Source organism: Notolabrus celidotus, chromosome 5 (genome assembly GCF_009762535.1).
Source record: "Notolabrus celidotus isolate fNotCel1 chromosome 5, fNotCel1.pri, whole genome shotgun sequence".
Taxonomy (NCBI): Eukaryota; Metazoa; Chordata; class Actinopteri; order Labriformes; family Labridae; genus Notolabrus; species Notolabrus celidotus.
In genome coordinates this window covers 19,506,935-19,532,823 of record NC_048276.1, presented here as the reverse complement: position 1 = coordinate 19,532,823, position 25,889 = coordinate 19,506,935, and the positions used below count along the sequence as shown (strand labels likewise).

The 25,889-nt window shown below is 40.0% G+C and overlaps 1 protein-coding gene across 1 annotated transcript; it reads left to right on the top strand.

Annotated features, from left to right (window-relative positions):
• The first annotated feature begins 9,552 nt into the window (after window positions 1-9,552).
• On the top strand, window positions 9,553-21,406 carry ca4a (carbonic anhydrase IV a). Its single transcript, XM_034684073.1, has 8 exons — window positions 9,553-9,626; window positions 13,279-13,323; window positions 14,934-15,098; window positions 15,188-15,333; window positions 16,729-16,821; window positions 16,924-16,990; window positions 17,078-17,241; window positions 18,687-21,406. Exons 1-8 carry the CDS (start codon window positions 9,563-9,565, stop codon window positions 18,864-18,866), a joined length of 924 nt encoding a protein of 307 aa, XP_034539964.1. The 5' UTR covers window positions 9,553-9,562; the 3' UTR covers window positions 18,867-21,406.
• The last annotated feature ends 4,483 nt before the right edge of the window (window positions 21,407-25,889 follow it).

The following is a 25,889-nucleotide window of genomic DNA, read 5'->3' as shown; positions in this document are numbered from 1 at the left end:
CCACCAGAACATAAAGATTACTTTAACCAGTATAGCAAAAAGTGTATCTAAACCTGACAACCAACCCCAGCTTTAAAATGCCTTTGTCTACATGACCATGAGCAAAGCATCATCATATAGGCTGTAACCCAAAGTTTTCATTTTTGACTTATAAGAGTTTAAGCTTGTTTTGACAGGATAGTAATTTATTTATTTACGCCTAATTTAGCTCATTTTAAGAAACAACCCAAAGAATAATGTTGGATTTAATGTATGCTGTATTTAGTTTTACTCAGCAGTCATTTTGTTATCATACTCGCAGTCATGACACACATGTATCCTTTGCCTGTCGCACACTGATCAGCTAATCAGCTCTATGATCTACGAATCAACTTAACCTTTGCACAGCACACTGAGACGTTGTGAATTTGATATTTTTGCCTCTCAGTTTGACATCCTTTTAAGAAAGACAGTAATGCACGGTGGCCCTGAAGGACAAAACAAATTAACAAAAGATGAAACATTTTTACAGAGTTGGAGACAAATTTACAGTTTGGAAAAGATTTTTACATTTTATGAAACAAAATTACATCAGCAAAACACCGAGGCCAAAACAAATTCACATTCAAGAAAACAAATTTACAAAAGATGAAACACTTACACAAAGTACGAACACGATTATTGTTAAGTCTGAGTCCTTTTAGCCTGACTCCGTTTAGCCTGGGGCGGTCTGGTCTGAGGCCGTTCTGAATTCTGACACATGGTGAAGGTTTTCCGGAGACATGATGCTTTTTCATCTGAGGTCTGACACTTCACTCTGAGACTTGAGGATGTCCTAATATGTAAACCATGTCGCTCCGTTTGGTTTCTCTCCATGAAAACAAACTAAATGACCCCTCACTCCATCACTTCCGAATCACATTCGGTATTTGGTACATTCCCTTTCTGTAAAAATGAAATGTTAATTTGTTTCAGAAATGGTAAAAGTGTTTCATCTTTTGTAAATTTGTTTTCTTAAATGTAAATTTGTTTTGGCCTTGGTAAAAGGGTTTTGCTGATGTCATTTTGTTTTATAAAATGTAAATTTTTCTCCAACTTTGTAAAAGTGTTTCATCTTTTGTGAATTTGTTTTGTCCTTCAGGACCACCGTAGTAATGGCTGTGGAGTTTTTTCAAGTCAGTCTCCTACCACGACTAACAGCTCATTTTTTTTTTTTTGATAATGTAAACGTATCACTCGGACCGTAGATTTAAAGAAACCAGTGAGAGACAAAAACATACTAACATTTAGGTTCTCTGCTTTAACCCCTGGATAGTGAAGGTGGGTAGAACAGCGGTGTTCATCTGGATGTTGAGTGATTTGTACTATGACTGATTCAGAGGAGTTGTTACCAAGTCCCACTTATGACAGCAGTTGCTCTCTCAGTTCAGAGGCATAGACTCACAGTTTACAATCCTGCAATCTCTCCTGCTCTCCAGTTAGCATTAAAGTGTATCCCCTCTGTTTTTTAACCTGGTGAGGTTTGATTAGCACACTGCAGACAGAAGAACATGTTTGTGCCAAACATTACGTTTTTCTAAATGTAGAATACCTTCACACCAACATTAGTGTTTGGGTTGAACTTTGTTAAAACCAGCTGAATTAAATAGTAAAACTGACTCCTTAGCTTCCACATTGTTTCTCCAGCAAAGAGGCTGAGCTACCGGGACTTCCTGTGGCTAATACACTTTGACAGGTAGCCTACCTCATACAATCTCACTCTGAAAAAACAACAACTCTCCCTTTAACCCAAGAACACTATTGCTGGGTGATTTTCACCCGAGCAAACACATTTACATGATTTTCATTATGTTGCGTTTGTCTGAGTGTCATGGTCCCTGGGTAGCTTCAGCATCGTCTTTGACGTCTTTGAAGGCGTGAGTGTTTCCCTACTCCAAACCCTGCTTTTTCCTACAGGCACGTGTTCGGGTGATTTTCACCCGGCAATAGTGATAGAGGACAGGGACGCCTGATGTTGTCCCTGCCACACCTCATACCTGAGGATGATGGCATGGCCTTTTACCTACTCGAAAAATGCCATTCTCCTGAAGCTGTTTGTGTGTCATGGAAACTGTGCCTTCACCAGGTAAGTCTCAAATGTCCCAGGAATGGGTAGAAAGAACACCAAGTTTCAAGTTTCATCATTTTTTTTTTTTTTCTCGAATTCCAAATTTTTCATTAATTTTGGAGCATTTTTATAGGGTCCCCACATGACACATGTTTTAAATTTTTTTTTAGACATGGCACATTTAAAATTAAAATAAAAACACTACTTTAATTTGTCATGTATTGTCATATTTTGATCTATTGTGATGAAAAGTACTTTTTATTGGGTATATTATATCAGATAAAAAACACCTGGCGTTGGTGATGGTGTTAATAATTTTAGCGAGTGTTCTAGGGTTAAGTTCTACTTGGAGTTTCTCTTCCTTCCTATGCATGCATACCACTCCAAAGAGCTCATTCAGCCTAAACTATCTGAATTAAGGTAGTGCTCTTTTCTGTGTATTTTTTTGACATATCCTGTCATATCATCCCTTTACAAGGATTTAGACTCTAATTTTGTCTCGGCAAAGGAAGAGATAATTTCAAGGAATGAGACAGAAAATGAATCATCAGCATATCAAGAGGCTGAATATCAGAATAAATCAACACTCAAGTGTCCCTGTCCTGAAAATATCCCAGTGAAGAGTGGATGGGATGAAAGAGAGAACACTCAAAAACTCTGTGACATATGAAGTCAAAGAACTTTTGGAACAACCTGTACATGGGGCGGCTGTGGCTCAGTTGCAGAGTTGGTCGTCTCTCAATCAGACGGTTGTCCACAAACTGAAGGGCCTGTACCATCGGTGTGTCAATGGGCGTTTTTCTACTGCAGGAACTTTACCCCTGAACTCGGGACTCTACCCCTGAACTACGTGCGTTTGGACCGGAGCAACCAGGGTCTAAATTTAGTTCAGGGTTAGATAATCCCCCCCCTGAAAATCCCCTGCTTGGGTGGTCATACTTTTCAAAGGTCCTGGGACTTTCGGTTGAACGTAACGGTGTTTGTGGAGTTTACACAGTTGTTGAAACACAGAGGGAGTTCCTGGGAATGCATACTAGTTTAGTTTTTTATTAAGATTTCAAAATATTATTTGATATAATCTTTTTTCTCCATATGTCACTGGCCTGATTTCTACCCGGGACTTCAGCCTGCAGTCGAAACACAGACAACAATGGGGGCACAGGAGTCTTTTAGTTCTGGGGGCTAAAAGACCCTGCAACTCTTGGTCGGAATGCACCTATTGGGATTAGTGATTACTGATGGGCTCCTTACATAGCAGCCTCTGCCATCAGTGTGTGATTGTGGTGTGAATGTGACATGTAATGTAAAAGCACTTTGAGTGGTCAGAAGACTAGATAAAGCTATATAAAAACACAATCCATTTAACATTAGCATTACAAATCCAGAATATGCGGGAAGGTTAAAGTCTTGTCGAGAAACAAATGGGATCTGTAAAGTTGATCCATGCATTCATTGTGCTTATCTTTAGAGGACCACAGGAGGCAGAGATGATCCTGGCTGACACAGCGATAGAGAACCGTTCACACACATTTGCACCTGGTCTGAGGTTTATCTAGATGCAAATTAGAGTTGAACACCGCCCTTTCCCTCCTTAACAATTGACACTGTGCTGGGTTGAAAAGCGAATATGCTGCTTTTGTCACATTCCCAGGTGCAGAGGGATGCTGACTGTCACAACAGACTAGCGCAAGATGGAACAGCAGGGAGTTTGGAAAGTAAATACCATAATTAAAGCAGACATGACTCATTAGCTCAATTCACTCCAACCATGTCTTCAAATAAAACCTTGAAAATAGAAAATGTAATGAGTTTTCTGCCTTTCTTTGTTTCCAGATGAAGCATCAGTAGCAGAAGTTAATTCACAAAGGCACAGGAAACACAGTCACATTCTAATTCAGGTAGGCTAATTCTGCAGACAAGCTAAATGAAGCCACATTAAATCACTTTGAGGGCCAGCGGGGGTCGCAAATCTTTGGCACCTATATTTTGGGGGTCGCGGTCTGAAAGTTTGGGAACCCCTGCCTTATATGAACATGATCCAGAAACATAGGTGACTTTTCAGGGCCCAGAGCCCATTTAAGATGGACTGAGGTGACGTGGAAATCTGTCCTGTGGTCTGACAAATCAAAATATGACATTCTCTTAAGAAATCATGGACGCCATATCCTCCCCTTAAAAGAAGAGAGGGACCTTCTGCACACACTACAAAAGCCTGCATCTATGATGGCATGGAGATGCATCAGTGCCTATTGCATGGGTAGCTAACACATCTGGGAAGGCACCATAAATGATGAACAACATATACAGGTTTTAGAGCAACATTTGCTGCCAACCAGACAATACATTTTTTCAGTGAAGACCTGTGAAGATAACAAGAAGATGCCAAACTACATTTCTACTACAACAGCATGGCTCTGTAGTAGTAGAGTCCAGGGTGACACACTGGCCTTCCCACAGTCCTGACTTATCACCTATTGAAAACGTTTGGAACATGATGACACAAAAAATACGACAAAGGAGACCCCAAACTGTTGAGCAGCTGGAAGTATGACAATACAGAAATGTACAGTCTTTTTTGTCTAACACTTATGCCTCCTTATGACCTACAAAAGCAAAGAAGACCAACAAAACTGTACATCTCTGTATCGTAATTTTGAATGCTTTGAGGAGGTAGGCGCTGAAAAAACAGCATTTCCATACATTTTCAACAGCATATCTTCATGAGAGATACATTCAACTATTGAAGAAAGCAGGAGGAGATTTTTTTTGTCTGAAAAAGCCCACCATGGGCCTTGCAGGAAAAGATAAAGAAAGATATGTTACACAGCTTGTCCCACAGGGGGCGCCACATGAAACAGAAACTGAAGGTCCCTCACAGCAGCTTAAACTCTGCTGTGTTCAAAGAGAGCTGCTGTTGTTCTCTCATAAGACTTATGATAGCTTTGCAGACAGGTTTTCACTCTATAAAGAGCTAATTTGACTTCATGTTTATTATAAGTTCAAAAACTAAGCTGACAGTATACAAAGTATTGAACATAAACTTAACCTTTACCCATTACGCATACATTTTTCATTTTTTTTTATTTAGATTTTTCAAAAGTGCGGAGACACAGAGACATAAGAAAAAACAATAACAGACATAGGAAAGAAAAAATAAAATATAATACGAGATACCACAACACTGGACATGACACTGGTGGGGGGTTGGGGTACATGATAATTCATAACCAATTCATGATGGGTGAGTTCAGGTACACAATGAAACATCTAGGAGGCTGAATAGCAGTTACAAGAGCAGCAGGTAGACAACAATAAGGAAGTTTTTCCTTGCAAAGGACCATGAACACACACAGTTACAGTCCAAAGCGCTTAACCCAGACCTCTCCTGACAATGTCCCAGAGCCCACTCAGACCTTGGTCAAAGTCTTTTAGGAGACCAGCAGTTCTCTCCATATTTAGCAGGTCAAGGTAATCCTCCAGACATGAGTCCTACATGAAGCATGCTGGCCTTCGCTCCTTCCAGTTAAGAAGAATCAGTCTTTTAACCGAAAGGCACCCGAGGGCCCACAGGCGTGTGACAGCAGGGCTAGTTTTAGTCTGGGGCTTATAGCCCAAAATGCAGAAAGGGAGAAGGGAAGAACAGTATGCAAAAATCCTGTCATGACGGCATGCACTTCTGACCACAAGGACTTAACAGCAGGACACTCCCATAGCAATTGTAGTAATGAGCCACGATGGCCACACTTATACCAACATAAAGCAGAGGCATTGTCAGAAATCTTCAAGAGTTTTACCGGTGTAAGATATGCTCTGCATAAAATCTTGTATTGAGTAATCTTGTATTTAACACATTTGGAAGTCTGAATGCCAGATTTCCATATAGAGGCCGACTACACATACATTTAATTACAATGCTTTCATGTGAATGTAAAACTGCCACGCTTTGTTTAAAATAAATATGATGTCACTTTTTCAGGAGCGCCAGACTGGTGGAAAAGGGTTCTGAGAATATGGCCCTCATGTGTGAGGAGCCCAGAAAGATAAAATAATGAATGGCTGTCAATGCAGTAAGGGTCTTTAGAAATTGCTTTTGTAAGGGGCTTATATTTATGTGCGACACCCTTGCCCTGGCATTATGGTAAAGTCTATTCTCAGAGTATGTAAACTAGGGTTTCCACAGTTATCTAGGCAGCTCGTTGGACCATGATGAGTATACAAAGTCACTGTAATGTTTTTTTAATCAAGCTGCCATGTACTTTCAGTACTCTTACGAGCACTGAGAAACAGATCAGTGTGGAAACAACCGTTAAGTTACTGAACCTGCACATGAGTTCCTGTGAGCCATGAACACAAACATCAAAGTGAAGTAACAAGAAGCACAACACATTTATCTTAACAAATGGGGACTTTTCATGAGTCATCAAAAACTGTCTCTAGTTTGGGAGCAGCAGTAGTTCAGTTTGTGGTGCTTGGAAATTAGAGGGTCTCTGATTCAAGACCAAGTCTTTAAGTTGAACTGGTAGCTGGAGACATACCATATCACTTCCTGTGCATTGTTGAGGTGCCCTTGAGCAAGGTACCAACACCCCACTAGCTCAGGGTTCTTGTCTGAGTGCAGCCCCCTTCCTGACATCTCTCCATTAGTGCATGTCATAGGATCCTGTTTGTGCATGTGTGTGTACTCTGGTCTATGTGTGTGTAGCATGATTTAACACCAGTATGTAAAACTGAATTTTCCCTTGAGGATCAGGACCGTATCTTCTTCCATCTCCTTCTTTCAGCTCTGGAACAAGATTCCACAATGCATTTGTCCACCAGGTGGTGCCACATTGACTCATAGAGGGAGACACAGCTGTGCTTCTGGGAAAAAACAGCTCTAATTTGAGTCAGGAGATATTTGCATGATTTCACAATGAGTTTCTTCTTTTCTCTGATAAATGACTAAAGGAGTTCCTCTTAAGCACAAACCAGCTGTCATTTACTTCTCTGTAATAAGTGCAAGGACAAAAAACAGGGTGGAAGTGCACTTCCATTAACATCCAAATATAACACAGAAAAATACACATACACACAAAACACACACACCCTCGTGTTCTTTACGCGTTGCTGACAGAAGTTTTGAAGAAGAGCAGCTTCAGCTGATTCATGTTTTTAGGATGAACGTGTGCCAGTGTCCCTCACCGTCCTCACTCAGCACCATCAATAATTCAGCAGGAGTGTGTTCAGGTTTCATCCTACTCCAACTTTTCTGAGGAAAACTTGAAGATGGTGTTTTTAGAGATTTTTGCAAAGCTTTGCACTGAGTGGACGAGTTTTCAGTAGAAGGTGAAGTGGGCTGGAAACTAAACTTTCAAAGTTTTTAAAGGTGTCCTCATTTAGATACAGGCTGTCAGGTAAAGGGGTGTGTCTGCACGTGTGTGTTTCAGTTTTCACTTATCTCTATGTTAAACTCTTAAGCTGAGTCACTGCAGGCTCATGTTTTATAAAACCACAAAATGTTGTATCACATCTAGAGCAGAGTCCACATTATTTAAACAAACATTTGAGTCATGGTTATGTGGAAAAAAAGTATGAAATACCAGAGTAACTAAGTACATTTACCCTGGTCTTGAACTTTTAGTTTTTGGTACATTTTTTTACTTCAGTATTTCTGTTTTGTATCACCTTAAACCTGAACACCTTATTTCAGAGGTAAACATCATATCTGTTGTTGAAGTCAGAGCTACATTTTTAGAGAGGAGCTTAAGACTTTATGAATTATGTTACACCATTAAAGATAAATTACAATCAGCCCATTCTTAACCAGCAACATCATAGGTTCAATCTTAGTACGTCATTTAAAAGAATTCAAGAAAGTCACGGTATGTCAATTTTATTTTTACAGCACATTAAAACGACCAAAGCAGAACAAAGTACTTTACAAAGTCAAAAGGTAAAACAAGAAAACAACAATACATCATAGTAATGTAGTCAAATCTGACAAGATGATAATATTCTCATGTTGAAAAGACAGCCAAAGAAGAAATGAGTCTGAAACGTTTGAAACATTGGACAGTGGGAGCAGATCTTCTTTAAAGTGGTCAGCTGTTTAGGTTAGGAGTGCCTATGCATTGGCTCAATGAGCCCTGGTTTTCAGTCTGGTTTTAACAGCAAAGTTTTAAAACCAGACCAGAAGCTAGTGGAGACAGCGGCACAGGTGTGATGTGGTCCCACTTTCTCTTTGCATTCATGAGACGAGCAGCACTTTACAACAAAGTAATAATGCAACACTGACAGGAGTCAATCAACATCATTAATACCTTTTATTCCAGACACTCACAGGCAAGGCCAGACCTTTTTGTGACTAGGGTGGCCCAACTGGGGCACTGACATAGCTGGGGTGGCTGGGGTATGTGTGCGCACATAAATAACAAGCAGTTACCCTCTCTGTCTTCACTACCTGCTGGTAACATAAAGGCTTAATACTGTTCATACTTTAAGAGAATCATGATTAACTAAGTCTCAAATAAAGGCAAGAGTCAACTAAAGTTCAGTACCTTCCGGTGGCAAGTTAGATATGTATCATATACAGTTTTGCTAACAGGTCTGAAGCTGTACAGTTAGAAGTGGACATGATGTAAAGAGCTGTGGTGATATTATTTCACAGCTTTTATTTTAAGTATGGCTTTGTTAAAGTTTCTCAGTGACTGCTAAAATCAACGCCTCCCCAAAATATACATTCCTTTATGCCTCAGCTGATCTAGTTGCTAATTTGTTAATTTGTTAATTTGTTAATTTGTTAATTTGTTAATTTGCTGCGCAACTTTAACCAAAGTGATCTGGATTCCTCTTCACTCACTCACATAGTGATGTCAAATGATTTAGTTGGTATAAATAACTCTATTTGATCAAAAGGAGACGACGTTAAGACTTGGATTTAAATATGTCACCTAGTTTAAATATCAGAGATGTGGAAGCAGCTGAAACAGAATGTAAATATATATTTAGTAGAGTCTGGGTGAATTGCTGAGGGTTTTTTTTTTATTATGAATTGATGGGAATGTGGTTGCAAGTCGTGTTGTAATGTTAATGGAGATGTAATACTCACATCTCGAGACAATTAACCCTCTGAGGACCACTTCAACTTACCTGTGGAGCAAAGACCCCCCCTCTCCCGCATTGATGATTAACCCCCTGTGAATCCCCGCAGTGGCACTATTTCCTCTTATATCTCCGCTAACAGTTTGCACATCACACCAGATCGCTGATTGCATTATGTTTGGCTCCTGCGCACCACCAGGAGCCCATCGACTGGCCCCCACCTTATCAGCGCAGAGCCCTATTAGAGGGATGCCCGAAGGGGGAGGGGCCACTGTTTCTTTCCTGTCGGGGGATGCTGATAGATAAGTATGAGACCCCCTGCAAGAATGCGATCACATCGGGAAAAAACAAGTCACCGTGTTGTTCCGAGCTCCGCCGAGTCACAGACGCTCAAACATGCAGCAGCTCATCGCGTCCGCTCTACTGGCTTCACTGTGGACCCTCTGCACGGGATCAGGAGGTGAGTGGCATTTCATTCATTAGTTAAGAAAAGATGGGAGAAAAAATTCCTACAGCTGTGGCTTTTATTTTTACACAGAAATAGTCACAAAAATGAACGAGTCTCACCTGAGTGATGGTTAATAGAGCTCTAAGATTTGAGAAAGATTTGGATAAAAATAAATGTAGTTCTGCGGGATTGCCTCTTAATAAATATGTATTGTAACCAGTGATCGAAATTCACCAGGTTATTTAACATCCAGACATGCATTTGATTTATCATTGACATCTGATTTAGTGTTTGCTGTCTCCTTGCTGCTCACGCTTAAAAATAAGTAGAAAGGTAAGACAACAGAAAGATTTCTTGTGCCTTAACAGAACTTGTCTAACATGAACTGTTCTCCAACTGAGTCAATCATCACTCGATTAAAACGATATGATGAAAATAGATGAAGAAAATATGTTCTTGCGGGTAAAAAAAAACAGAGTCCCCGCAGCCCCCCAGACGAAATAGAGTCTCATCCCGCACAGAAACCGCCTGCGTAACGCCCCCTCCTACCCGCACACACACCTGTCCTCACACACTGATGTGGCACCGTACATTGCTCCATGCGTCCGACATGATCATGTGCAACTCTTCGCCGCTGAGCCCCCTGTTCAAGGGCACGAAATGATTCACAGATCCTGGATCAGCTGAGCTCCCTCTCTCTCTCTCTCTCTCTCTCTCTCTCTCTCTATCTCTCTCTCTCTCTCTCTCTCTCTCTCTCTCTCTCTCTCTATCTCTCTCTCTCCCTCTCTCTCGTGCACCTGCTCAGAGTCATACTGAGCCAATGAGCCAATGAAAGTGTTTGCGTCCTTGTTGCCGCACAAGAGGGAGAGAGAGAGAGAAGAGCGTGAAGCAGCGCGCGAACATTACCGAGCGGCTGATGGTGAGGCGTTAATTCCGCGTAAAAATCTGCGCAAATTCTAGCACCAAGTTTCTAATGGATCAGATCATCGATAATAAATGAGGGACCATGGTAGGCTCTTCGGTCCAAGGAGTCATCCAAAAGTCATGTTTAACAAATTCGTAGGAAAATCACGCCAGTGTGTGTCGTGGTGAATCTCACACGTCTTGCAAGTGAAATGCGATCGAATGAGACAGTTTATATGGGGAAAACCGAAGTGATTTAAGGAACACTTAGACACAAATACAATCTCATAAAATGAACAGATAAAAAAAATTATTAAACTATTCTGCATTTTATTTCAAACCATTTTCCATTTCCTACTGAAAAGATCTGAATACACTCCAACACCACTGCTTTAACTCATGACTTGTCTGTGGCATCCAGGTGGAGTTATTGTCGATGTTTCCTGCTGTCTTCCAGTCTTACATAAGATGTTTCACGTGGACACAAATAATGTGTCTTTCACGCGCTCGCGCTGGCGAAGAGGTTCCACGCGCTCTGAGCTGCAGTGTGGTGTCTGAATGGCTGTAATTCATGGCGGAGCAGATGCACTCATACCTTTTAGATAACTTATTGTATTTTAGAGGGGTCGCCCACAATGGAAACCTAACAGAGACACGCAGTCAGATTAGCTCTGTCTGATTTGTAACTTTGTAAAACAGATGGTCCTCATTTTATTTCTCGGGACTGCGAGTCCCTGAAGACCCGGCTTGGCACATGATGAGGAACAAGGACTGGCACAGCATTGCAGAGTCTCTACCTTTCTTTTGAACCATGTTTGTGTGTAAATGCAGCGTCTGCAGCTCTGCACAGTTTATGTCTGGCTCTGCACAACACAATGGCATGAAAAGGTCCGTCACATTACGTTTCTGTGTGCTCGACGTGCGTGCACACGTACGTGACCTCTTTGTTTCCATTTTCGCCGCCCTTTGTTTTTCTTTTTGACAGTTTCCTCGGTGTTTTTGCTCTCCTGGCAGAGCTCTCAGATTATTGAAACTTATTCATATTGTTCATTTGGTCTGCGCCGCACAAAAGATCAAAGCAGGGCGCTGATTGGTCGAGAGTTGTGCGGACAGAAATCTGATTGGCTGAGATGAGCAACACAGACTAAGGACTGCAAAAATAGATATTTCGTATTACACACTATAATGGAGGAATTATTCAGAGTTTTTGCTGCTTTAGCAATCCATGATCTAAAATATTATTTTACAAGTCTCTTTATAAAAATTTACTTCAGTACAAGGGCGTACTTTCTGCTGAACAGATTTGAAGTGAAAAGGCAAAACTGTAAATGTAGAGGGATGTCTTTAAGTATGCAAATATAAATAATTCTGCGTGTATAGTATAGTATAGTACAGTATAGTATAGTATAGTATAGTATAGTGTAATTTAATGTAATGTATTGTATAACATATTAGTTAAATAAATCAAAGTTTAATCTTGGAAATGTAGTGGAAATTAAATTTGAATTAGAATAAAAGATGTACTTCAATTTAGTACGAGCACTATGTCTGCATTTCTAAATTAGGAGGACAAAAAGGAATGCCTTTAGCACTACCAGTCTGAATATGAGCAAACATCATGTCGTCAGCAACCACTGTCATGTTCTGTAAAGAGCATTTATTAACAAGGCCTTGTCTGATGACTGGCATGTTATCAGATGTCAGGGGAACATCTTGTCTTTGTCAGACTCACACAGCTGTGCGTTGTGAGTGCAGCTATGATAAGCCTGATTTTAGCTGCAGCCTGGATCCAGATTTTCTGACACATTTTCACATCTCCCGCCCCCCCTGTCAGACCATGTAGAATATAATGCAAAAGAGAGGCAAGGTTTGAAATAAATCATAATCCTTTAATACTCTGTGTGCACACCCAGGCTGCAGCCACAGAGTAAGAACTTTCTAGGTAGTTCTGAAGGCTTAAAGCTCTGCTCACAGAAAATCCTGCATAAATAAAGCAAACTTAGAGATAATCTGAAAGAATTTGTGTCTCTTTCATTTTCTGGGACCTCTTTGGGAAATGATAGCCCGCTTGAAAATCCGGACCCCCTCCTCCCCTTATACACAAATGTTTCCCCCCTGCTTGGTTTATTTTCAGACCCCATTATCATTCAGGAGCAGCAGGAAAAGGCTAACCAACATGGCAAAGGAACCAAGCAGTGACTTCCTTTACAAACACCGGTAGAAGCCCTCAAACCAGTCTAACAACAGAGCAGGAGACCCTCCCCGCAGTTTTTCAATGGCATGTGTGTTTTCCATAAATATTTGATTTGTGAGATAGCTGCAGATATTTGTCTCCGGGTACAGGGTGGAAACATGCAAACCAATTGTGAAATATTAATAAACCCTCAGACAAACATGTGAGAATGGGACCCTCGCTGATGGTAAAGATTGGCTCTGTGTTTATTCTGATAGCACGGAAAGATAAAGCACAAACACCAACTTTTTTGTGAATAGGACAATTCCTGTGTATTAGGGCTTTTTGTATTGCTGGGAATCACAGCGGTCTTCAACCAATAGGAGAACAGTTCACAGTAAGAAAATAAGGAAGTGCTAATAAAAGGACACATTTTTAAGCACTCATCAAATATTGTTGGACAGCTGTCAGGGTCTATGTTAAAAATGTTGTTCGAGACATGATGCTATTGAGTGTGTGTTTGTTTTGTTTACATATTTTATGATAACATAAAACTTAAGTCTTTAAACTTGATTTCCTGTGTTTCAGATTGGTGCTATCAGTCCCAATTCAGCTGTGATCATCAGTGCAATGGTAAGCTTTTATTACTGCAACATTGAAACAGGTTTAATAACTGCACAATATCTCTATTGATAAAGCTCTCATCAAAAGCATGATGTACATTTCATCCAAAGAAAAGTAAAATTGAATTATGTAATTAGACTGCAAATAAAATACAAACCTTTTAGAATTGGAAAAAGTAGTTTTAAAAAAATAACAATTAGAGAAAAAAACATCATGAACAATATGAGAAAATATTAATTAAAAACAATTTAAGGTGATATGTAAAATGAGATGCCTGATATCAAACCAGTTCAGAAACAAGGGATACCAAATTAATCAAGTTAATCTCAGATAATCAGGAGCTAATCCAATACTTGTCACACATTAAAGGGGATTACTTAGAGCTCCTGTGAGGAACTTTAAGTTTGTGTTGATTGTGGTGCCCCCTGTGGACAAAGGGATACCCTTTTTTTAAAAGAGAAAATCTCCACCTCCTTTCTTTTAAAAGTCAAATGTGGCACACGTCAAGAATGAGGTCTGTTTCTGCAACGTTCTGTCAATCACCTTGTCTGCCAACTTCACTCTAGCAGTGGTTTTGGGTATTAATAATGACTATAGCAATAATCAGTTTGCTTGTTGAAATTTGTGTTTGCTTTAGTAAGTCATGAAGAATCATTGGGATTATATTCAGCCTGTTTCACAACCAGGGATAAATTCCCCACAAGAGCTTCAAGTTTAACAATCTCGTCTAAAACATATAAAACCAATGTAGGATCTGTTTCTTGGGATTATATGAATAAAATGGCACTTCTTGTGATTAGCCTTGCTGATGCAACCTGAGCTGAAGTTTGAAGAGGCATGACTCAGACTGATTCAGATTAAAATGACTTTAAATAAAGTGACTGTGAGGTAACGCAAGCATGAACTTCAGTGTAAAGTGCAGGTCGCAAAGGATCAGAGTTTTTAAATGTACTGAAGGAGTGAGTGAGTTCACATGTCAAAATAAAGCTTGCCACATGTGACTCTAAGGTGATGATGACAAGGATGATGGCAAGAGTGAGGAAGTCTGAATAATAGGGGTCTAAAACTGAAATGATGTCTTCAGATTTATTGAGGTTTGACTAAGAATATGGTCTGTTTTACAGACTCTAGTTTAAGTTTGATACCGTGAAAACAGACCAAGTTTGTTCAGTTGCATCATATTACTGGGGATGAGATGACCTCTGAGAACTTACTGAATGAAAACATGAATTTATATGATGACTTGATAATATGCAGACCAAAGGTTAGCTTGTGAATGAAGAATAGTAAAGGATCAAGGATGGATCCCTGTGGAACTCCATCCATGATTTACGTAATGGAGGGTTAACAGTTCTGTAAGGTAATACAATATTTCCTCTAAAAAGGAAAGAATATAGTACAATATTTAAAATGTTCAATTAAATCCAAAGATTGTCTTTATCGTAAAATAGTAATATGTGAATCACTGTCGGCTGCTTGGAAACACTTTAAATGAACCATGAGAGACACCGTCCAACATCCATGACCTGCTCTGTATCAAAATCCTGTTGATCAAAGAGACAGCCTAACAACAAGCAATCAATGCAAGTTGTTCAACTGAGATGATTTTCTGGTTTTAGCACCAGAGAAGTGGGACCATGCAGACAGCAAATGTGGAGGAAAATACCAGTCACCCATCAATGTTGTCACCAGAAAGACTCTGAAAGACGAGCGACTGACTCCTTTTAAATTTGACAACTACCAGCAGACCTTCAGAGGCACCATCAAAAACAACGGACACTCAGGTATGCATATTTAACATTGAACAGCTTATAATGAACCCTGTTTGACACTGTTGTGTTAACCCTTTGTGCTCTGTATTTGTGCACTCCAGTTCAGGTTGGAGTCCCTCACATGAGCACCGTCTCAGGTGGAGGCCTGCCATCCACCTACAAGGCAGTGCAATTCCACCTGCACTGGGGCAACAATGGAGGGCCTGGCTCTGAACACACCATCGATGGGGAGCAGTATCCCATGGAGGTAAATCTTTCCACTTATTGTACAGCCTGTCTCTAACATGGTCATCTGGTACTATGGGTAAATGGCAATGGTTGAAGAATAAGAGATCGCACATGTGAGGAATGATGGGTGTTGTTTATGTTAAAGACCTTAAACAGCCTAATGGGATGTAAAAAATAATAAAAAAAAATACCATATTGAACTACATTTGTTGATTGGTGACATTTTTTAATCTATTGTAAGAGGAAAAACCGTCATGGGTGTGGGCTTGTGGCAAGTTGAGAGATATTTACATAATAAGGGCTTATTGCTCCTATTTGCTCTACAACTTTGTCTGTTTGAAATTTAGGTTGAGTCCATCATCACCATCTAATTAAATAATTAAGCCTAGAATATGGACATGCACCCGCTCTGATGAGGTGCTGCCTAAAGCTGAAATGTCATGCACATGAATATCATCTATATAATTATTTGAGGTTAATAAAGTACTAAAGATTGGTTGAGAGAGAAATGATAAATAAACAGGGCGTACAAACGTCATCCCCCCCCCCAGCTTAAGTAAGTATCCTGGGCTGGGCCACCCCTGTTAAGACAGTCTGGACACACCCCTGGAAAAAAGAATGAAAAAACTTCACATACTACTTTAGTTAAAGTACTAAGTAAATTGTTAAAGCATACAGAAACACAAGACTTAAATGAACAAATGTTTCAAAATAAGATATACCTGATAAAAATTAGGATTTTCTGTGTAGTTGAAATGTGAATTTTCTGATTGATTTAAAGAGGAACATCTGCAATATCATTCATTTCCCTACTGTTGTAGATACTGTTTGCTCTTTTTTTCTTCCTGCCTTGTATACCTTGTCTGTGGGAGCCTTCCTTTCTTCTGTGGTAGACATGAATCCTTAAAAACAGTCACAAAGAGGCTATAAAGTTTTCTTGAACAGCTGGATACAGCTCTTTAACAGAGTTAATCAGATAATTAAATAGAGTCTTAAATGAGACCTTGTTCTACCACCGACCTGACAGTATGAGAACATAGCACAAGAAGTAACCGTGTATGAAAGGATACCTGGTAAAAAGAAAAATGGCCTGTGCTTAAAGTAACACATTAATCTGTGGCCCAGTGTGACTTATTGACAGGTTTTTAACAGAGTTTTTGGATTAATGGCACAGAGGATAAGAATTTATCAGACTCTGGACACACAGTGAGTAGAATCAATAATGAGCTGAATGCGTCACACTGATATCTAAGATATCTGTAGCCTTTGTTAAGGCAGGTAGTCAAACACTGAAGTGATAAAATCGTGACATTTCTGTTGGTCTGATCCACCCTGACATTGTACCCAAATGTAAAAAAAGACAAAAAGACTGTAAATAAAAAAAGTTGTGACATCTTTGATATTTTCTCCTCAGCTGCACATTGTTCACATGAAGCACCACTACACTGACCTGACCACAGCACTATCAGACCCCGAAGGAGTTGCAGTCCTTGGTTTTTTCTATGAGGTAACACTTTTAAATCCTTTAATGTTCAAATCAGTATGCTGTCACAGAAGAGATCTGATGTTGAAACCTGCAGTGCTGAGAGGAGTGTTTTTATATTTTCAGAGGTCAAACAGTGCAAACCGAAAGTATGATCCCATCATCAACGCTCTGAAAAGCATACAAAACAAAGGTGAGTGCTCAAGCTCATCTAATCAAGTAAAATGTAACTGGTCAGCAGTGATGCTAAAAATGTATTCTATGGATTCTATGTTTGCAGACGGAAATACATCTCTGCTTCCCGTCTCTCTGGCTCAACTGATCCCAACTGAGCAGAATCTGACCTCTTATTACCGCTACAAGGGCTCTCTCACCACTCCGGGGTGCACCGAGGCTGTGGTCTGGACTTTGTTTGAGAGCCCCATCCCACTGAGCATTGAGCAGGTCAGGATACAAGAGCAGACATTAAAAAAATATATAATTTTTCAATAAGTTTTCACACTTTCTTTTCACAAAATAAAGGTCGGACTCAAAGTATTTATATCCTGTATTACAGTTGAAGCTCAGATTCAACAACCTACTAAAAACTTGTGAGATGATTAATGACTGCTCTGTAATGTTGGGTTATTGATCTGATTGTGTCCAAAGAGTTATTTAAATCAAACCATTGAATGAATTTAAAGGGGAAGTGTCTCTTTAATATTAAATATTTTATAAGAGCTTCCAAATATACCACAAAGGAATCAGAGCAAAAAGTTTGAGTGTAGCATTTAACACGGTCCTGTATTAGATACACTTTTGCCTTTATGTCCATTTTAAATTTTAGATCTCTCAAGTAACTTGTTGTTATGGCTGTCCAATAATCGTAGTAAGGTCAAAAGCATAGATTAACATTAAATTGACAACCTCACATAAAAAACAAGTTCTTAAATGCTGTACTTCTGTAGAGTATTATAAAGTAGTTTAAATGTATTTTGATTTGTTTCAAAAAACATCAATTCACAGACTTGGTGCTTGATGATCTGACCTTAATGAGCTCTTTCCAGAAACTGGAGTGCAACATTGACACAAGGACAAAGTTAACATTTTTGAACACTTGGCTTCAGATCGCTGCCAACCCATACCAGCAAGGGGTGAATAAAACATTAGCTCTTAGTCGCTGATGAAAAAAAAGTAAATTTGTACCGTAGCTTCACATGGAATTCACCTCTGGTGAACTACAGTGTTTGGGAAGTGAATTCAAAAGGTTAGCACTGCACACTATGAGAGACTTAACAATGACAAAGCTAGCCCATAGGGGGGCAATACATTTGGAGAAAGTAACCATGTTAGCATGTCAGCAAAAAACAACATTTAATCAAGCCTGTTGATATGAAGTGCAAAAAAAATACTGGGTTATTAATTAGATTGTGCAAGGAACAGGTTTGGTTTTGTGTGCAATGTCCAGTCAGTCAGCTTTGTCAGGTAACTTCAAAGAAAGGATGCAAAAACTATTCTGTGATTAGTCTCCTAATAAGTCATTTTACTGTGAGCACATCTTCACGGCAGCCAGAGTCAAAGACAGGGAGAGAAGCTGGTCAAAGAGATTATAATGAAAAATAAAGTAGCTATAGTTTTGGTGGTTACATTTACTAAATGATGATATCAATAATGAATGTTCAGTAGTCATCAATGAGCAAGTTTCTGCAAACTGTCCTTAAAATGCAATTTCAGTAACATGATATTCCCTGCTCTCTGACACTGCTAAAACTTCGATCAGCAAAGTTACAGCCAAAGAAATATGTGTGTGTACTGTCTACATTCATCATGTTAGATACAAAATTAGCCTTGGTAGCCTTAAATGATCACAATTTGTGCTCTAACATTTGTGTTTATCCTCTGTTCTCCAGCTGCGGGCATTCTCTGAGCTCAAGTTCCAAGATGGGAAGGCGATGGTGGGGACCTTCAGGCCGGTGCAGCCACTGAATGGCAGACAGGTGTACCGGTCAGGTGGTGTTGTGACCCTCATCAGCTCTACCCTCCTCATGGTCACCATCGCTACTGCCTTGGGATTTTCCCAACCCAACTAGAGCAAGACATCTCATGCTGCACTGCGACATCCATGAACACAATAAGTTCTGTATCATTTTAAACTGAACTCTGGTTTGTAAACTCTCCATTGCATGGTTGCTAAGATGATGGACCACGTCGTAGTGCAGCCAACACTCACCTGGTGTTCCTCCCGTACAACACAAATGACAAAGGCGTTCAAGGAATGCTTTACGAAAGGTGCTGTAAAGGTTCGATCAGATTCATGCATGCGTAGTGAAGCAGTAGGTCTTATTTCAGCGTTTTGAATGTGCCATAAAGAAGGTTACCAAGCACTAAAGAGATAACTCTAAGTCCACACCAGATCCCTGAGTCATACCCAAACTTTTCACCACACCATACTACAATAACACAAGCACAAACACACATCCTCGTACCCTTTAGACGTCATCCGCTTCTTCCAATGTCAGGTAAATTTAGTCTCCGCTAATGTCTCTGATGGGTTGTGCTCTGAGTGCCGTTGTTGCCCCCTGACCCAGCACGTGATGTGTGGTTCCCTCAGTGGTGCATGTGAACAGCATTGCGCTATTAATAGCAAGACTGAGTCACAAAAACAAGCTCCATTTCAAAGCCAGCGGTCAAAGGAGTCAGCAGTTAGGCCTTTTCTCTCCTGGTCCAGGAGCACAGAGCGCAGCCATCAGGTGAACCTGCACAGTCACTCAGTCAGCAGCTGGTGGGACGTGAGAGGGCAGTGAGCAGTGTGAGGTTTTGCATTTCTCACAGGGAACGACTGCATGCTGATCTGAGAGCAGAGCTGCAGTCTATCTCAGCTTAAAATCAAACGCCACTGACACCTGAGACCAGGATGAGGAGGCAGAGATGCTAACGCTAATCATGACAAAGCAATTGTTAGTCTGGTGTCAGATAGAGGAGAGAGCACAAAGACTATAAAAGAAGTGGGCTAGCCACTGCAACATCCACCACGGGTCTAAGAACACCTGTTTGAATCCTTGACTTTGGCATTCCAGTGATCACCATCTTGATTTTTAGAATCAGAAGTGTCCACATTCCAAAACAGGGTGGAAACAAAGTGTCAGATTATTTTCTTAGTTGAAACTTTGCAATGGCAGCAACTCTGCTTTACCATCAATTTTTTCTCTCCGTGGGACTGTAGCTTTTAAGAAGCAAATATTACTGTAATAAAGCAGACTTGAAACTAGTAATTAAGACCATAAACATATAAGAAATGTTTACTAACTTACTACTTACTTAAGTGTAAAATCATCTGATATGTATGCTCGTTTTCGCAAAGATTTCTTATCTGACTCATTTTTGCAAACAGATGAGTTTCCCCCCTGCTGGCGATCAGAAAGAATGCAGGTTTAAGGCACTTCAACAACTTCATCCGTTTCTTAAATGCAACGTATCTGCCAATCTGTCAACACCCAGCATAAAATGTCACTTCTTTCTTTGAGCAGCAACCTTGGGTGTCAGAAAATTAAGCCAAAATGGAAGTCCAAAAACCTGCAGTGTCCACCTGAGGCTGACTCCAAAAGCCAAAGGTTTTCGTCTCTTTATCCCATTCCTCTATTAACTCTAAAAACTCTGTGGGTGATGTTTTTGATTTCTCAACCCTTGTGATTTTATCAAGGCTCAGAGTTTTGAGTAATTTGCAGAGTAGCTGCTTTGACTGACAGTTGGGGGTGTTGTAGCGGTTTGCCAGACAACAAGTCTACGGCCTCAACTCCACCTCTCAGACTTATCATTAGAAAATTAGCAATTGGAGTCAGCATTTCCAATATGGCGACCTCCATCTTTAGGCTTCAGAGCGCCTTTTCAAATCCAATGGGCAGCAAAATAGGACCATGTTTCTTACTGTATCTCTTCAAACCAAGTCATTATTCCAATTCATCTCCAACACTCTGCATGAAAATGCATGTCTTGATGTTACAGATGCTAATAATGAGCTACATGTTCATGAATGCAGGGTTAAGCTACTCACGCGAGTTGCCAAATTCATTCATTACTCTACTCAGTCTCTCCACTGTTTCACTTTTGACCTGTGAAGTTCACCGAGCTTCTCCCTGAGAACATGTGACTGTGTTCACGGCTTGTAAAAAAAGGGTCTCGGATGCACTGAATGTTATCGACTGTGAATTACACCCCACTGAGTTCTCGCTCATTTATTCAGGAGGACTCGCTCCGTATTCTAGCGAGAGATCTGTGCAATTCGCCAGCAAGATGTACTGTAATGACCAAGCAAGGAATCTGTGTATATATTCCATTGTTTCATAATGCATCAAGTTATATTTCTATGCTGTGTCATTGTACACATGTATTTATGTACCGAATGTGTATATTGATATGAGACGCACAGTTATTGTTATTTATGTATTGGAAAGTTTATATAGTACTGAATGCAAACCCATATATATGAAGCATCAAGTTGTCCATGACATATTGACTTTACTTATGATGTGTAAGTGTATGAGATTGTCAGGTTGTAATGCTTGAAAGAGTCATAAATAATATGGAGAATGTGTTCTGAACAAAAGAATAAAATACTGACATGTCTTTTTAATGAGAGTGTCTTCTGCCTGTATGGGTGCAATTCAAGCTAATGGACCGGTGATCAAAACAACGTCTGCATCTCTGTGTTCTGAAAACTGATATTATTATACACTCTGTTGGCTCCCTTTTTTGTCTGCAAGCTCAGGCTCATGGACAAGCCTCTCACTTTTCCTGCACGCACAGATCTCCATCCTTTAATCCCTTTCTAATTGACCTGTCCTTGATGTTACAGAGGCTGTTTTTAAGTCTAAGAGGAGCTTGTTGTATCATCAAATCTATGAAAAACAACACTCACCTTTTGTTTCCTGGAACCAGGCTGCAGCTGCTTTTTAAAACTCTAGCCTCATTTCAAGCTGCTTAAGGCCCCCCTTGCCTCTTGTCCTGTGTTTTGCCCCATCATAAAGGAATCAAAAGCCTTATTGTGATGGACAGGCTAACAGAGACAGCAGCCTTCTTACAGAGACATGCATCACTAGAGAGTAAAGAATGAATGAAAGCCTCCTGTTCATTCCCCTGAGCTGGCCTCTAATGCTTTTTCAGTTAAGCATCAGGACAGGCTGGAGATCAATGGGTGGATGCTTCATATCTGACAGGGGTACCTTGATCTATCTAGTCAACAGGACAGCACCTCACTAACTCCTAAATCTCCACTCAAGCGACCCGTGTCCCTGAGGGCCTGAGGGACAAAGGGTGCCCTTCTCCCTCAGAGAAACCAGAGGAATCCCCAGACTGAAAGTGACCCTCTCTGAAAAAGAGGCGAAGCAGCCCATCAGATAGTCAGATGCAGTTAAAGTTCAGTGGGCCAGACTTTGTCAGTATGGTGCAGAGAAAACAAGTGCAGTCACCTTTATTGCTTCTCCGTGTGATGTGGCTGCTTCCTGAATCTTAAGCTTCAAATACGAAAATCCCACACTTGAGTGTGGATTGATGCTGCAAGGTGTTCATGTGTGTTTCTACAAAGCTGTCACCAGCAACTGTAACCCAAATAACTGAAATCCAATTGATACACCTGCTAACCTTGCTATCATGATGTCAGTGATATTACTCACAGAGCCACCATGGCCACATTGATGTCATGTTTGCAAGCGGGGAATAAAAACAAGCAGCAGTTTCTGTGACTGAAGAGCAAAGTCAGTACTAAAGGAAGAAACTTGTGTCTTGCTCAAACGGCAACCTCCGGTCTCAAATGATGAAGCCCATGCTGAAGTGTTATAAACTGCAGTTCATCGATACATTAATAAACATGTTTACAGCCTTGTTCAAAAAAACGTCTTGGCTCTACGTAACTAATTTCTCTATCGGCACACACTGTACGGGGGGTGAATCTTTTTCTAACACGACGGGTCAGAAGATATTAAGATTACAAGTTTTTGCCCAAATAAGGACATGACTGACTTTACTCCCGGTCGGGAACGCATAGCTGTTGGCTAGGAGGCTCAAACTCCACCTCTTTACATCACACTCTGCCTGGTTGTGTCAATCTTCAGAGTTCCATGTTAAAATGACAAACTGTACAGCTTTAGTTAAACATGTTTACAGACTGATTCAGAAAACAAATGCTCGATTCATTTTTGTCTTCAGTGTGTTATTATTTCACTTTGTACAGTAGGCCTAGTCTTTTATCTCTGGGAAACAATGCTGAGTTATTTTGAAAGACAAATAGTCTTTTTTCTTCTCAAATATCAAGTAAATAATAATTAGGATTCAATTATCAATTTGCATCAGACTAAACTGAACCAATAAATCAAACTGCACTGAATAAATCTTTCTTTTGATTAATCATATCCATCGAAGTTCAATTTGGATCACCTTGTTAAGGAGATATTTACACCCCTACTTTTATGTTTAAATTATGTCAAGCAGAGATGTGATTCCAGATTTTCTGACATTGAGCGGTAACCAGTGTGACTCATGAATATTATAAAAAAGGGGGTTGCTGTTGAGCGAAGTAACGAGAATTTCAGGACATCAACAGACCTAAACATGATGACAATTCTCATTTCTAAGTATTCATGCTAATGTCTGTGAAAGCTTTCAGTCATCCACTTCATATTAACTCAAAGCTTGATGATAAGAGGCAACTGGACTTGGCAAAAATTCTTGAAGATTTTTCGAAAGGCTTCTTCAGTTCAGAACTGAGGTTTGACATCATGAACATTATTGTTTTTACCAATTAAGGTGATAGAAACACATAGCTCTGTGGAGGACTGGTTTGCAGAACACAATAATGCAAGTAAAAAAAGCCACATACACTCTGATCTGTTTATACAGTCAAAAATTTTAAAGGAAGACTAAATGATTCAAATTAACAATCTGATCAGGGTGTATTACCTGTAATTATTAGCTACGTCAAACAATCTACACATCTCAATGACCAAAGGTTTATTTTCTATTGCTAATGTCCATCTGTACATGTAATGATAACTTTAAATGAAAGGTTCACTAAATACATGGGAGACAGCTGAGCAGCTCATGATCAGTATCTGATGTTGCCTCAGCTGTGGATTTCTAATTTGGCTAATTTGTCCCCTTTGTCCATGTGTCTCTTCCTCTTCCAAATTCTCGCTGGAACAGGGGCATATCAAGACTGTTGTCCAGTCCAGACTGACTCGTATGGCCCAAATGAGGCACTGACTTGTGCAGGGGTGGTATGAGGTATGTGCAGGGGTGGTATGAGGTATGTACAGTGGCCCTGAAGGACAAAACAAATTTACAAAGATGAAACACTTTTACAAAGTTGCAGACAAATTTACATTTTATAAAACAAAATTACAAAAGATGAAACACTTTTACCATTTCTGAAACAAATTAACATTTCATTTTTACGGAAAGGGAATGTACCAAGTACCGTAAGTGATCCTGAAGTGATGGAGTGAGGGGTCATTTCATCATGTGTCAGAATTCAGGCTAAACGGCCTCAGACCACATAGCCTCAGGCTAAACTGAGTCAGGCTAAAAGGAGTCAGACTTAATGGGAAAAGTGTTCCGTTGTTTGTAAAATTGTCTCCAACTTTGTAAAAGTGTTTCATCTTTTGTAAATGTGTTTTGTCCTTCAGGGCCACCGTAGGTATGTGTGCACAAACACAAGTATGAATATCATCTATTTATTCTTACTGTCTCCACTTATTAATTCTACTTTGACCACAAACATAAATCTTAAGAGATTAAATTGTTAAGGACTCACAACATGTTTGACCAAAAACAAGTTAAAGTGGGCTAACTCCTGCACACTGTCTGCCAAAAACACATTTACTGGTAACATTTTGGTGCAGAAATATTGACAATAAGTGTATTTTCGTCAGTTGGTGTTCAGAAGTTTGCTTGCATTTTTGATGAACTGATTTCTCTCTTACCCACCTGTCTTGTAAAAAAGAAGAATTAAGTAATTTTCTACAATTTAAAGTTCCAACAACAGAGAATTACTAGTAGACCGTTAAAACGCAGTCTTAATAGTTTATTTAATATTAGTCCTGCTTCTGACGAGGCAAATAGCCAATCATAGATTCAGCACTTCCCCTGTGCAGGAAGCAGTTAAGATGCAAGGAAAGAACACAAGTGGACAAATGAGTGAAATGAAAAGCACCCTGTGTGCTGACTGTTGCTTTGTTCTTCGCACAATGGCTTTCATCAAAGACAATTGAATAAATACGGAAGGTGACCATTCACTGCTAGTATCGTTTTAGGATCCTACTTTTCACAGCACAGACACTGTTATAGAGTTCACTTCCCACCAGAGGCGATAGTATCCTGTCATCTGTTCACAGCAGCTGACGTGAGTTTACATCCACAATGTGATAAACGGTGAGAATGCATGTGAAACAACGTAAAGCTTTTTGATCCAACAGAGAAGAACAACCAGTAAATCAGCATGTTTAAATAGGCTGCTCAGAAACTTCACCCTTTCTATGGAAAGCACTTGAGTTTGGATAGCAAGAGAGGTCAGAGGTCACAGCGCAGCAGTCTAATAGAAGGCTTTGATGTCTTTATCTTTGAGCCTTGTTTGCATCCTGATCAGTCCTCAAAGGTGAACCAGGAGCACCGAGGCATCTTGTGTAAATGAGACTCACAGTTCTTGGTGTCGGGACGATGAAAGCGGAGTCAGTAAAGCAGACGGACCTGGCTCAAAGTCCGCTCTGTGAGAGTCAGCCAAGTGATAGGCTAACCAGCAGTAATCCCTTTTAGGAGCAGCAGCCTGGGAAAAATGATCTTGATTAGTCTGGCCCTGTGCAGACAGTATTTAATAGAGGAATGGGACTAAATATGGAAGTAAATGCTGACTGGAAAAAATGTTAGGTGGACTTCTGTCAGTTGTCTCCTACTTCAGGAACTTTAAAGGGCATTTAAAACTGTTTGAGTTTGTTCTGGTTAAGACAGAGCTTTCAGTGTCAAGGTCTTTGATTAAGGTCCAAAAAATGTTCCTTTTTATTATTAATTTACATATTTGTCCCTTTCAGCCCACCACAGAGCCGCTGCAGAATCTTCCTGCTGCTGTG